Source organism: Geospiza fortis, unplaced genomic scaffold (genome assembly GCF_000277835.1).
Source record: "Geospiza fortis unplaced genomic scaffold, GeoFor_1.0 scaffold186, whole genome shotgun sequence".
Taxonomy (NCBI): Eukaryota; Metazoa; Chordata; class Aves; order Passeriformes; family Thraupidae; genus Geospiza; species Geospiza fortis.
Genome location: NW_005054331.1, coordinates 5,174,251 through 5,187,023, shown reverse-complemented (window position 1 = coordinate 5,187,023; position 12,773 = coordinate 5,174,251). Strand labels below are relative to the sequence as shown.

Sequence of the window (12,773 nt, the reverse complement as noted above, 5' to 3'; positions counted from 1 at the left end):
GGAGGGGATGTGGGTCACTCTGGGGGAGCGGAGGGGATGTGGGTCACTTTGGGGGAACGGAGGGGATGTGGGTCACTCTGGGGGAGCGGAGGGAGCAGTCGGTCACTCTGGGGGGAGCAGACCGGTCCGGAAGGGTCTCTGGGGAGCTGCGGCTCATCCCCCTGTACAGCACCGGGCTGCGCGCTGCAGCCGTCCTCCTAAAGCAGAGCTTTTCTCTGTTAAACTCTTTCTCTAACTGCTGTTCAGAGCTCTTTTTTTTTTTTTCCTCTACTTTAACTTCTTGGTATGTGCTCTCAAACCCAAAGATGTTTTTAAAGCTTCAAAATACAATTTTTCTGTTTTGGTGGCTTTTTTTGTTTGTTTGTTTGTTTGTTTTCTTTGGGGTTTTGGTTTTTTGTGGGATTTTTTGGAAATGAAAAACTTTTTTTCCTCCATGCTTCAAGCTCAGAGCATGCTTCCTAGTACTGTGGCTCAAACAGCTCTAAGCTACTTGCATGACAGATTAGATTTTAAACAATGCCTTTTACCCCTGTACATGACTATGTCAGTATCTCCAAATATTTATATTTTGAGATGTGACTAAGTGGCAATGCTGCAAAGTGATCCAAAAACCAGCACAATAGTTTGGTCTCAAATTAGGCTAAAGCAACTCTGCCAAGGATCCAGTCTATTTTGAGCAGTATGGTGGAAGATTTTAGGCTTAAAAAGTACACTCTGAACTTCACTTGGATGGCTAAAATATGACCTGGAGATCTTCATTTCCAAACTTCACTTGGATGGCTAAAATATGAGCTGGAGATTTATGTTGCCTCAATCTATTCTGACCTTAATTTTATCAAGGGGAAGTTATAGTTTTTTCTTTTTTCTAGAGGCATGATTTCATGAATCTTCTGAATTTTTCTGTTACGACTTTTTGTTAACAGGCATTTGTGATTTTACAGATGACATGAAATCATTACAATAGAACTACTAAATTAAAGCTTGAATTGCAATTTTATTTATTAAATTGAAAAATTAACTTTCCCCTCTTAGTGTGGTGTAGGTAATAATTCTTTTTCAAATCTACAGGTAAAATGCAAGTTCATCAGTGAAATTGCTGATGAACTCATGACAGTCATCAGCTACAGAAAGAAATATACTTTTAATCCTTGTAATCTTAAATGCATATTTAAAATAGCTTATTCTACAGCAGATGAAATATTTTTGGAAATATGAAATTAGCTTAAGCTTGGAAAGTGAGTTCAGTTGGAGAAAATATAAAAGCAGTGCTCTGTAATATAGAAAGCAAATGAAAGTATTATGATACTTTACAGAAGTTCACATAACTAGGAAGCATAGTGAACACCAAAAGAAACATGTTTAGAGGTGTATCTGTGAATTTAAAGTTTATGTTTGAGGATGTTTAAAAGTAAAATGTAAGAAGTAAAAACTAGTCCTTTCTGTGTTTTTTTCCTAGCTCTCTCCTTTGCTTCTGCTTTGTAAAACCACAAAATGTCTGAAATTAAGCCAAGGAAAAAAGGTATTTCTTCATCCAAGACCAGTGAAGGTTCACAGAAGGCTGACAAGCACAGTAATTATGGGAAGCTGGCAAGTCCCAGGACCAGCAATAATCACAGTTCCTTTTGGATGGACTCAAGGACAAGTTTGAGTATCATTTCCCTTGCTGTTTGTCTGGTGGTGAGCTGGTAGGTAACTCTCTAAAGAGGATTTTAGTATTTTCTTCTGTATTATGTGGGCTGTATGATTTACATGTTAACAGAGTGCTTGGGCTAAGTGTCTATAGAAACGTGTTAGAGCCAGAAGCATCCAGGAAAGAGTAGCAGTATTGACAAGCATGGAAACATGGCTGTGCAGTGAGTTACTGTAGAAGCTCCAGCTGTTACATCACACTGAAGGTGCCATGAATTCTAAATATCTGCTTCAGAGACTGCATCGACCTGGAGAGCAACTTAGGCTGACAGGAAGTGCTCATTTGGCAGGCAATAATTGGACAGAAGAAGTAAAATAAGAGTTTTCTGTAAATAATTTGCTCAGCAGTGTAATAAACCATCCATCAGGTGGAGTCTTTAAGTAAATGACTAATACCTTTGTTAAAGATGTTTTAAAATATCTTAGCAGCATCAGTGCCTTGGTTACCTTAGCATGCAGTGTAAAAGCAAAGACATCTATGGATGCCTCCTTGCTGTCATACCTCTTTTAGAAGATAACTCCAATATCAAGACAGATCACTTTCTTTCTTTTTTTTTCTTTTTTTTTTTTTTTTGTCATGTATTGATCTGGCAAATTCTGTGAATACAAATCCCTCCAGTAGCAATTTGCTGTGAATCAAGTCACGGAATACTTAATATATACTAATTAAGAAGTTATGTTTTCTGTTTATTTACTTGAAATTTGCAGGTTTCTATTTCAGCAGTCAGGTCAATTTGCTGACCTGGAAAGAAAGTACAGTTTTTTACATCAAGAAGCTGAAAAAATCATGGATGTGGGAAATAAAGTAAACTTGATTTCTGAAAAGGTAATCATTAACATCTTAATTGGATGATCTTTGGTGAATATTTGTCATTGCTTACTTCATTGTTATTTTGTTAATTTAACTGCCTGTTTTAAAACAAGTTTTCAGAATGTGTTTTACTTGCCTGTGAGTAGGCATTTAGAGACTATTTCATGTGACAAAGCATGTCAATCAATGCCATTGTTCCAGTATGTGAATACAGTGGTTGTATCTCAGTATTATTTTTTAGAAACTAAACTATTTTTAAGAACTTACATACATGCACATTTCATTTTACCAGTCGTCTTTCATGTGCAATTCTAATGTACATTGATATGAAGAAAATTTACTGACATTTTAATGTAGCAGACCTGGTCAAATGATATGAAGACATAATAAATGATAGATAAGAAAATAGAATAGTAATGAAAAAAGATATAGCCACATGTGACATTACCAAGTAGAAAAGCTGTGCTGGCTGCTGAATTATCCCTGATACCTTACAGATAAGAATGGTAGCATGGCATGGCTCATGCCATGATTTTGTTTCAGCACTGATCTCAGAATAATGTCATTTATACATGATGTAATTTGAATATTTATATACTATACTTCAGATTGCAGAATGTTGCATGAGATTTATTTTGGACGCAAAAAAAACCAAGCACGGAAAATTGCATATGCTATGGAAGTTCAACAACAGACATAGCTTTTTTTCTGTGACTTTTTCATGCTAGGTTAACCAACAATATTTTTAAGATGAAACATGGAAACGCACCATGGAGGAGCTTTGTAACAAGTACTACAGGGGTTTTTAAGGGACTTCATTATCTCCTAATAAATGGAAAGATTTTTCTGTTCTTACTTTTGTTAAGTAGACACAGACGTTGTTTTGTGTTGTGAATGCAGCTTGAGTCTTCTGAAAGTATCCTGCAAGAAGCTGCCTCATCCATCTCTGTGATGACTGAGTTTGGGCAGGAAATACCTTCTCTTCATAACACCATAAATGATATTCAGAACAATGAACAGACTCTATCTCTAAAGATGCAGAGCATTAATGAGAAGTTCCAGAATGTTACAAATTCCTGGAGAAGAAGCCTGGATGAAATGAACACAAATGCTAGTGGTTTAAAATCTGAAGCAAAGTTCATACACACAGAAGTTACTTCCAAAATCAATGAAGTTGACCAAAGAATTAAATCCCTTGCAGAAAGAGTAAAAGATTTGGAGGACAGTACAGCCAGAAATATCAGAACACTAAAAAAGCAAGAAGATGATGAATTCTCTAGAGTTGAACAAAAGTTGAACTTGGATGCAAAGTCAGTTGAAAAGCTAGAAGAAGAACAGAACAGTCTGGTAGCCAAGGACACAGAGCTGAATCAGAAACTTGCAAACTATGAACCTAAAATTGAGGAGTGCAAGACCCATTTGCCAACAATTGAAAATGCTATTCACTCTATTCTTAAGTTGTCAAGTGACTTGCTTGGTATGGAGAAAAAGACAGAGGACTTGAAGACACAGCTGTACGCTGTGGAACGTGACATGCTGAAAACTGTTTCTGATACAGTGGCCATGCAGAAGGCTCTTGAAGGCCTCCAGTCCAATGGCAGCTTGATCAAAGTGCAGCATGAACTAGCTGTTCTAGAAACAGGGCCTGACAAAGCAGTATCTTCAAAAGCAGAAGAAGTAACTTTAGAAAGCTTTCACTTAGAAAATGACCAGAATGGGGATAAGTGAATTTGGTCTTTGATTTTTCATTGATGAAAAAGCACTTTTTTATAAATAATGTGATTTAAATCTATGTCAGGGATAGCTGATGTACTGTCATTGATCTAAAGATCATTGGAACAGCTTGAAAGGTTGAGAAAGAGGGTAGAGAGCAAGAGAGTAATACTCTGTTAAAGAAGGAAAGGAATATTTTCTTAAATTAAGGATTATTTTCAGTTTATTTATTAAAAGATCTTTTTTCTTTAAAATATTTGAAGCCAAGTATTTAGATTTAAGGGGGGAAAGTGCATAATTTTAGTTTGTATGTAGCTTTCACTACTTAGTTTCTTTTGTTTTTTACTTTGTGTATTATTTTCCATAGACTTGTAACACAGTGAACAATTAATCACTTATTTCTCAGCTGAGATAGCTGTACCTTGCTTTTAAAGTGTTGTACACCATAATGGTTTCATGCTGCAGGAAAGCAGAGTACATTTTTAACAGCTGAAGCTTAGATAAAACACCGTTAGAGAAAACCTACTGAGACCCTTGTATTGTTCTGGTTTCTATAAGCTGGCATTTACGTAGCACCTGGTTTGGTTTTTTTTTTTTTTTTTGAGGGAGCTGTTTTGGTGCTTTAGAAACAAATTTTAACTTTTTAACCTTTTTTTCTGTAGGATGTTCTTTGTTCAGCATCACATGATATGTCCTGTATTGCTTTGCTTTTGAAAAGAAAAAAAATTAACGTCACTGACATTGTTTCCCAAAGTTTGCTGAACCAAGAGCTGCAAAAGTAATTAATGAAATCAGTGGAGTTATGTGCTTGGGAGCAGGGAATATCCAGTTTACCCACAGACCTACTTACACATGATGTAATACTACCTAGTAGGCCTGACAGAGGTTCATTGAAATTTGGATCTCGGGGATAACAAAAATTGTCTGCAGACTTATTGGCTTAATAATTTTGTATTTCTCTGGAAAGGAGATTGCTTAGTAGAAACAGTATGAACACACATTTAAGACTTAATCAGACCTAATTTAAATTAGTCTGGGTTTGTACATTAATTTCTTTAGAACTCCACTGAAGTTTTCACTAAACAAGTAACACTGTCCATTCAAGAGACTATGAAACCAGTGTTTCTCAATGTCATAAAACTGTGTTGGTTTCATATAATTATTGCTTATATATAAATTTCTGTTTACAGTGATATTCAAAATAAAAATATATTGTAGTGAATTCCCCTGTCCTGGTGCATAATCTGATTCAAAATAAACTGTTCCTCCAGAAAGAGTACAGAGTAAATACTTTAGTGTTCCCTGTCCTATTAGGAAAAACTATGATATAAAGAAATGCCTTTTAAATATTTTTCACAAGTTTCAGTTTTTTTTCACAGTGTTTCAGTTCTAGTGTTTCTACTTTGTACCATTTTGAGGCAGGGTGGTGGGAGTGACAGTGGTGTGATCCCTAATCTTTCATCAACCTCAACCCTACTGAAAGCTGAATGTGCAGGAGATTCAACATGAAATCCTCATCCTTGGAGGCATTAAGTAGGAAACAAGCACAACTTTCCACAACCTAAATTCTGGTCTTTTGCTTTTGAGCAAAACGGTTCTGAGCTATTGAGGAATGACCTGCACTATTGAAGAGTTAAAAATATTGGTTTCTGTGATGATATTTTTACTACTAATGTCCAGAAAAGGATTTATATGACACTAATTCTAGCCTCATAGAATGTGTTTCAGTTTGCCCGTTTGGTGGTTTTTTTCTAAGTTCTACCCTGACTTAGTGGGGATTGAACTGGATAGTTTCACTTAGATAATTTCCTTTTCTCCTCTCAGATTTGAAAACCAAGAACCAATCATAAGAAAATAAATATAAAAGCTTGAACTAGCAACTCAATACAAAAATCCAGCAGTAGCATGAGTTTTCCTTCACTAAAATAGCTTTTATGGAGACTTAAAAATTCCTATGTATGGAAGAAGATTCCATTTGATGACTTGTGTTTTCAGAGGTCACCTTGGAAAGTCATATAGCACCTTCTTGTAATTTTTTGTTGTAACAGAAGTACTAATGTTTACTATGTATACTGACAAGAAAAAAGAAATTGATTGTGTTGTAACAGAAATTTATTTCCTAGACACAGGGTTTGCACTCAAATTGAATGTCAGAATAGTAAGATATTTCATTAAAGTATAGCTTGAATTTTGATGTTAAGTTGTTAAGCTAGAAATATTTTTGTATCCCTCTAGTGTGAAAAGACTTGGAACTTAATGAAACAGCTGGAAGATCTTCAAATAATTTCTCACGTTAAATATCTGCAGGAAGATATTTATACAATGAAAACATGGTCTAGCAGCATAATTAAAAAACAAGAAGAACTGGAGAAGAATTTAACAAGCCTTTTTCATGCAGTTTCAAGCGCTGAACAGAACGCAGCTTCTGTAGCAAAAAATGTAACATTGACAATTGTGACAGTAAAAACTGACATAAGGCGCATTTCAGGCCTGGTCTCGGACATGACTGCACTGACAGATTCTTTGCAAACACTAGAAGATAAAGTGGAAAAGGGTGAAAAAGCAACAGTAAAAAACATAGGTGACCTCCTTACCAGTAGCATTGACCGAAGTACGAAAATACAAAGCCTGGCATCCAGTAATGCAAGGAAAATCGAGCAAATTAGGACAGCACTGTCTGAGTTAAGGAGCGATTTTAACAAGCATTCCGATAGACTTTTGAATCTTGAAGGTGACAGAGCAAAAGTTCTGAAGACAGTTACATTTGCTAATGATTTAAAACCCAAGATGTACAAAGTTAAAAAGGAGTTTGCCATCTTGGAGCCCTTAATAAATGACCTAACACTGAGAATAGGAAAATTAGTGGAAGAGGTCTTACAACGGGAGAAGGAAATTGCTTTACTGAATGAGAAATTGGCCAATCTAACAAGAGTTCAAACTGAGCTCAAGGATGTGAATGATGAAATAACCAAGATTTCAGACATTAATTGATCACTGAAAGGCCACTGCCTAAAGAATAGTGTTTGAGAAGTGTTAACTCTTATAAAGTGTAGTACTGAGACAATATTTAAAGGGTTCGTTTAGAAGCACACCTAAACCTGAAATTTGTCATATTCCTTTGAATGGGACAGGAAAAAGTCATACTTATTTCAAGGGAGAAATAATAATGTGAACAAAAAACGTACCTCTTTGCATGTATTTTTCTTTCTGAAGAATGAGAGATGCTATATTTAATAAATTGCTTGTTTTGTACAATAAAGCAGTGTTAAAGTATAAAATTATGCTCTTAGCTTTAAAGTATGCTTTCATGAAGAAAGCAGGACCCAAGAATGACAGATTCCAGTTTCGCTTTCCTGCTGCAAAGGAAGGAATAGAATTGTGGTTTCCAGCTAAACAAGAGGTAGTCCAACAGCAGTAGCACTTTGTCTCTATTCACTCTGATTTTTGTGAACTAGTTTCTTTTTAAAATAATATTTAACAAGGTAAATGCAGCAAAGCAAGAAATGCTCAGAAATATTGCAGATGCCTTCCAGAAAGTTTGTCACATATTTAGATGGAATAATTTATATAAGGCTTTGTGTAAGGCTTTTATAATTATAAAAGCCTTACAAAAGGCTTTTATATCAAAATTACTGATTAAGTGATTAAATCAAAATTACTGTGCAGCACCATTCTGTCTTTAAAACACAGAACGCTCTATAGGGACAATGCTCTGAAAGACCCAATAATGCTGCTGATGGCTTTATCCCAGTGTCACAGTGTCTGCTCAGGAATCCTAACAGTGTTAGTCATTCATTATTTCTTAGTCTGTAAAATACTATAGTGAGCAGCAGAATTAGCACAGAAGCTGCTATCCCAAAAGGCTACTGCTATGAACTACTGGGACTATTTAGGTGCTGAAGAACAACAGATTTGAGACGTTTGAAAATGAAGTAGGCAGTAACAAGATAGTGGGAATGGTTTTAGCAGAGGAAGGTGGGGGAGAGAAGTGCTTTAAATAGGAATAAAAATGGCTGTAAATATCAATTAGAAGTGACACAGCAACTCAGAAAATCCCTGTAAATTAAATTATATCCAGAAGTGTAAGTGTATAGTAAAGCCTTTATAACTTTTCAGTTTGCCATACCTTAACATCTAGCAGCTACTAGACTCTTGATGGTATGGAAGATACAAGCATTCCCCTCCCTCACTGTTGTCATCCTTATTCAGCATTCCATGTATTTTGGTCTGCTTCATGTTGCTGGTCTTCTGTACCTTCTTTGCTTCATTTGCCCACAGTCAACTTCCAATACTTTGTTTAAAGTTTTCCTCTTTTTGGTACAGGTCCATTCCTATCTCCCCCTTTCTTCTACCCCTTTCCAGTCCACCTGACAGATGGCAAGAATAAACCTGTCAAAAGACAAGATTTCCTAGAGTATCCACAGATACTCTACCAACCCCTGTCCCTTTGCTCTTCCACACAGTTCTTGAGTGAGTTCCTGAAAATAACCAAATGGCATTTGAAGGAGGCAGCAAAATTAAAGAACAGCCATGGTAAAGTATGCATTGCTTATCATGCCTGAAGCAATGTATGTACACATGCACATACACCTTAGGGGTTTGAGGGTTACATAATAAATATATTGTGGATTAAAGGCATCACAGGCTACAGTCACTTTATTCACTTTGCTTTCAATTTTATGAATGCATCATTTGTGGTCAGTAGCCAGTCAGAATCTGGAGAGGCAGAACCAGAGAACCGGTAGAGCAACATCTACACAAGTGATGTGGAAAAAAATACATTCCAGCTGCACAGTTAATCTGAGCAGCCTTGACACAGCAGAGGTCTGTCTGCATGAAAAGAGTGTACTTCTTGGAACAGCAACCAGAAAACAAGCCAGGATAAACAACTGTGGATTTCACTTTCAACCTCCAAATTCTAGAACACGTCTCCCAGTGAAAAGCTGAGTGTGCAGTCCTGTGCATGGTCTCCAAGGGAAGTTAAGCATGTAAAAAATGTTACAGGACCATTCAGTTCCCTTTCCCTTTAAATGTATGCAGACTTCCTACAGATTACCCTTACTTCCCAGGATAATCCTCTCAGAAACTTTTCTTGCTGCAAGCAAGACAAAAAAATTAAGTCACAAAGGAAAAGTTTACTTGAAAAAAATATTTTGGAATAATCTGTATCTCAAGTTATCACACCACTGTACTGACCTCAGCATTAAGGCGAGCGATTGGAAATTCTCCATAATCCACACAGGTATTACAAATCTCTATTTGCCCTTCAGGCACACATCTCCACTGTACTAAAAAATTGGAAGTTTTGTAGTAGCTTTATAATTATACTGCTCTAAGCAGGGAGGCAGAGAGCTCCTTCAACAGTGGAAAAGGTGAGCAGAGAGTGAGGTATTTTTCAAAAATTTAAAGCAGACAGGTAACCTTGCCTCTGTGTTTTAGTAGTGTCAGTGGTGGGGAGAGTATTGGCTCAGTGAAAGTACAACCCCTTAGTTCATTTCTAGGGTCATGCAGTGATACTCTGCAATATTATCAAATTATTGAGAGATTCAGGTAATAATGAAAATTACAGCTATACTACTTAAAACAGATCATCCCACTGAGCCCAAACTGTAGTGACATTCAGGCCATCTTTGCTTTTAATTTAGCTTTCAGGTACAAAACTGGCCAATTGAAAAAAACAACCCAAAAGCCAGCAACAGCATTAAATGATCAATGATGAAAAATTACATGAGCAAATGAATCCCAAAAGAATAAAATCTACTTTTAGACACCAGAACATCTGCTTAGTCAAGAATTTTCTGCTAGCAGTATCTTTCTCCCTAGCACTGAGTTACAAAAATTGTATTCTGTAACAAAGCCATGCAGCTATTAAGCTCATCTACCCAAGGTACTCATATTTGCTATAAAAAAGCAGGATGTTTATTGTTTTCACTGTGAACTACATCATTTCTATGTAAAAATGTAAATGAGTTACAAGTATTTGTATTATTACAGCCCATTTTAAAATGATATGCAACAGACATTTCCGCAAGTATCAGTGAGCGTCAGCACATTTCATCTGTAGTACAGCCTGATACAAACACCATGTGCAAATGCAGTTGTTACTCCAAATTTATATATATGGTATGCTTTAAACCAGAAAGCTCATCTCAGCTCCAAAACCAGCAAGAAAGTATGTTTTCTCCTTCATAAAATATACACAAGCAGCATATACATAATCCATGTTTTACAGAGCACTTTGGGGTTTATTGATGGGTCTGGAGTTACCTAAGTTCAAAATGGGGTACCTCTTTTGGATACAGGACTTTCCTTGCAATGTAAGGGCAAATCCACCAAAAGTACCATTGCTCTATCTCAACCTTCAGAAAATGTACCAGGCATTATGCACAAAGCAGTTATCAATGACAAAGTTGACCTTTTAAATGCATTTTAATACTACATTTTTCCCACTGAAGCTTATTTAAAATACCAGCAGGCAACCCTTTAAGCAACACCCTTTCCTAACAAGCATCTGAACAATCCTATGGCTGAATGTCAATGAAGCTGGCAGCTGCAAGGCAATTCTCTCCCCCTCTTGCGTTTTCCACTGAAATACAACACTGCAAGGAGCACTAAGTGTATTTTCCCTTCCTCAGTTACAGGAGAGGAACTGCTGGCTACTCCTTGTAGTCTTATCTCAGGTCTACCTTGATAAAATTATCTAAGCATCTTTAAAAGATAGTTTCAGGTCTACCCAGTGAGCAATAAGAAAATGGACTTAAGATGCTCTTATTGTTGTATTTTAAACAACTGTGCAACATGGACTCAATCCTAGAGGAAAAGGGTGTGATTTTGCCACATACAGAATGAGAGTCTTGAGAAATTTAGCTCAGCACTAGATTGCTTGACAGACTACCTCACTACATGAGCCAAGCTTGTCTCAGTCTTCTGCCAGCCTTAAAATTTTTCTTCACTTTTCCCAGGATTAGAAGGAACTTTCAGCAAAGAAAGAAGAATCTACTGAGTTAAAAAATACCTCTAAAGAAACTGATTTTCAGTACACAAAAGTGAGTTTTGCCTAGCAAGCTGCACCATACACATAACTTCAAAAGGTGATTTAACAGTCTTAATACAAGATCAAGTCATAGTAAGGGCTCTTCTCCAAGGAAGCTCTTACAAGTATTTAATGACTCATTAAATAATTTCAGAGCTTCCCATTCATGATGGGAAAAAGATTTACATACTTTTAGCATGAAATAATTTTAATTCAACAACAAAGTACTTGTACAAGTATTTTATTTAGACTTAGGGTCTAAATTTGACTTTGCTGCATAATGCAGGCAGATACCAGCCGCTCTGAGTGCCTTTATTACTGTCATGGTGACAGGGAAATGGATGTAGTTCTAGCTTTTACTCTACATTCTGAAAGGCAACAATTCAAAATAAGACCCAGCTTTCTTGTTTAGCATAATCATTCAAAGTCTTGGAAATTGGAGGATTTTCCCAGGGGGTGAGAAGCTCAGTGCTACAATAGCAGGCACATCTGACTCCAGCAAGATGCAGCAGTCAGTACATTTATGATATTCCAATGGCACCTGCCTGATTTGTCCTTTTGGCTCTGAAGGAGCCAAGTCAAGATGAAGAAGCAGTATAACAGAAGTGCCAAGCTAAGTTCAGTATCAACACCTCACATGCTATAAGGCAGCCTATCCACAGAACTGCAAAAAAACCACATCAGCTCCAGCTCTACTTTGTGGCAAAGCAGTACTGGATAGGGTGTAGTGATTACCAACTGTGTGTTATTGAACAGGTGAAATGCAGAAGGCAGCACATCTCCCTCCACTAAGACTTGAGAAAAAAAATCAGAAATAAATACCTTTACATTGCCTTAACTGTCTCCTCTTGTGTGCTGAGGAGCATGTATTTCGTCACATCAAGGTCCAGAAAACCTGGTATGGCTCCTTGAGCTGCAGAAATACATGGTTCAACCATAATTCAGTATTATACTAATTCAGAAAAAAATAACTGAAATAAAAAACTACAGCTGTAGCAAAGATAGGGAAAAGCTGGCAAGTTTTTCAAAACTTTAGAATAAAAGACAAGCCATTTTTATTTTCTTGTAAAGCTGAAGTACACCATTAGTAGTCAAATATATTTGAAAATCTTTATTAACATCAGCTTTTCTCTAGTTAAGAGGTAGCAACTACTGTTTAATTCCACAGGACAATCAGAAGGGCCAAGTTCTTTGGTGTGGTTCAAAGCCAACAGAAGCAGAAATTAGTCACGTAAGCATAAGTTAAGTTGGGATGACCATCCCAAGGCAGAAACAGCTCTAGTATGCATAAGGTTCCTTTTATCTCTGTGAGAAACACTGATATCATGACTAGGATGCCCAACCAGACTCCAGTCTCATCTCAGCCATTCAGGAGTTCAGCTGTTCCACAGTAACAGCTTATTACAGGCAAATGATCAGTGGGCTCCAAGTGCAAGGACAGGTTCTTGGCACTTCTCTGGAAACAGTGAAAACCTAATTTTAAGTGGAAGGGTAACATTTCTCTAGTTTCTAAAGTGTGAAACAGGG

General features: G+C 36.7%; 1 protein-coding gene across 2 annotated transcripts; it reads left to right on the top strand.

Moving 5' to 3' along the window:
• Nucleotides 1–1,455: 1,455 nt before the first annotated feature.
• Nucleotides 1,456–7,486, top strand: IKBIP (IKBKB interacting protein). 2 transcript variants are annotated; one of them, XM_005421611.3, is made up of 3 exons: nt 1,456–1,685; nt 2,398–2,515; nt 3,401–4,495. In XM_005421611.3, exons 1-3 carry the CDS (start codon nt 1,492–1,494, stop codon nt 4,226–4,228), a joined length of 1,140 nt encoding a protein of 379 aa, XP_005421668.1. In that variant the 5' UTR covers nt 1,456–1,491; the 3' UTR covers nt 4,229–4,495. The 2 variants fall into 2 exon arrangements, with proteins under 2 accessions (XP_005421668.1, XP_014162753.1); XM_014307278.2 differs by lacking the exon at nt 3,401–4,495 and adding an exon at nt 6,449–7,486 and having other exon boundaries at nt 1,462–1,685.
• The last annotated feature ends 5,287 nt before the right edge of the window (nt 7,487–12,773 follow it).

What these genes read in the sequence shown, in the direction of transcription:
- IKBIP (XM_005421611.3), top strand. Translation starts at nt 1,492, where the DNA reads ATGTCTGAAATTAAGCCAAGGAAAAAAGGTATTTCTTCATCCAAGACC. An exon ending in GTTTGTCTGGTGGTGAGCTG is followed by an intron (nt 1,686 to 2,397) that starts GTAGGTAACTCT and finishes TGAAATTTGCAG; the next exon opens with GTTTCTATTTCAGCAGTCAG. An exon ending in TAAACTTGATTTCTGAAAAG is followed by an intron (nt 2,516 to 3,400) that starts GTAATCATTAAC and finishes TTGTGAATGCAG; the next exon opens with CTTGAGTCTTCTGAAAGTAT.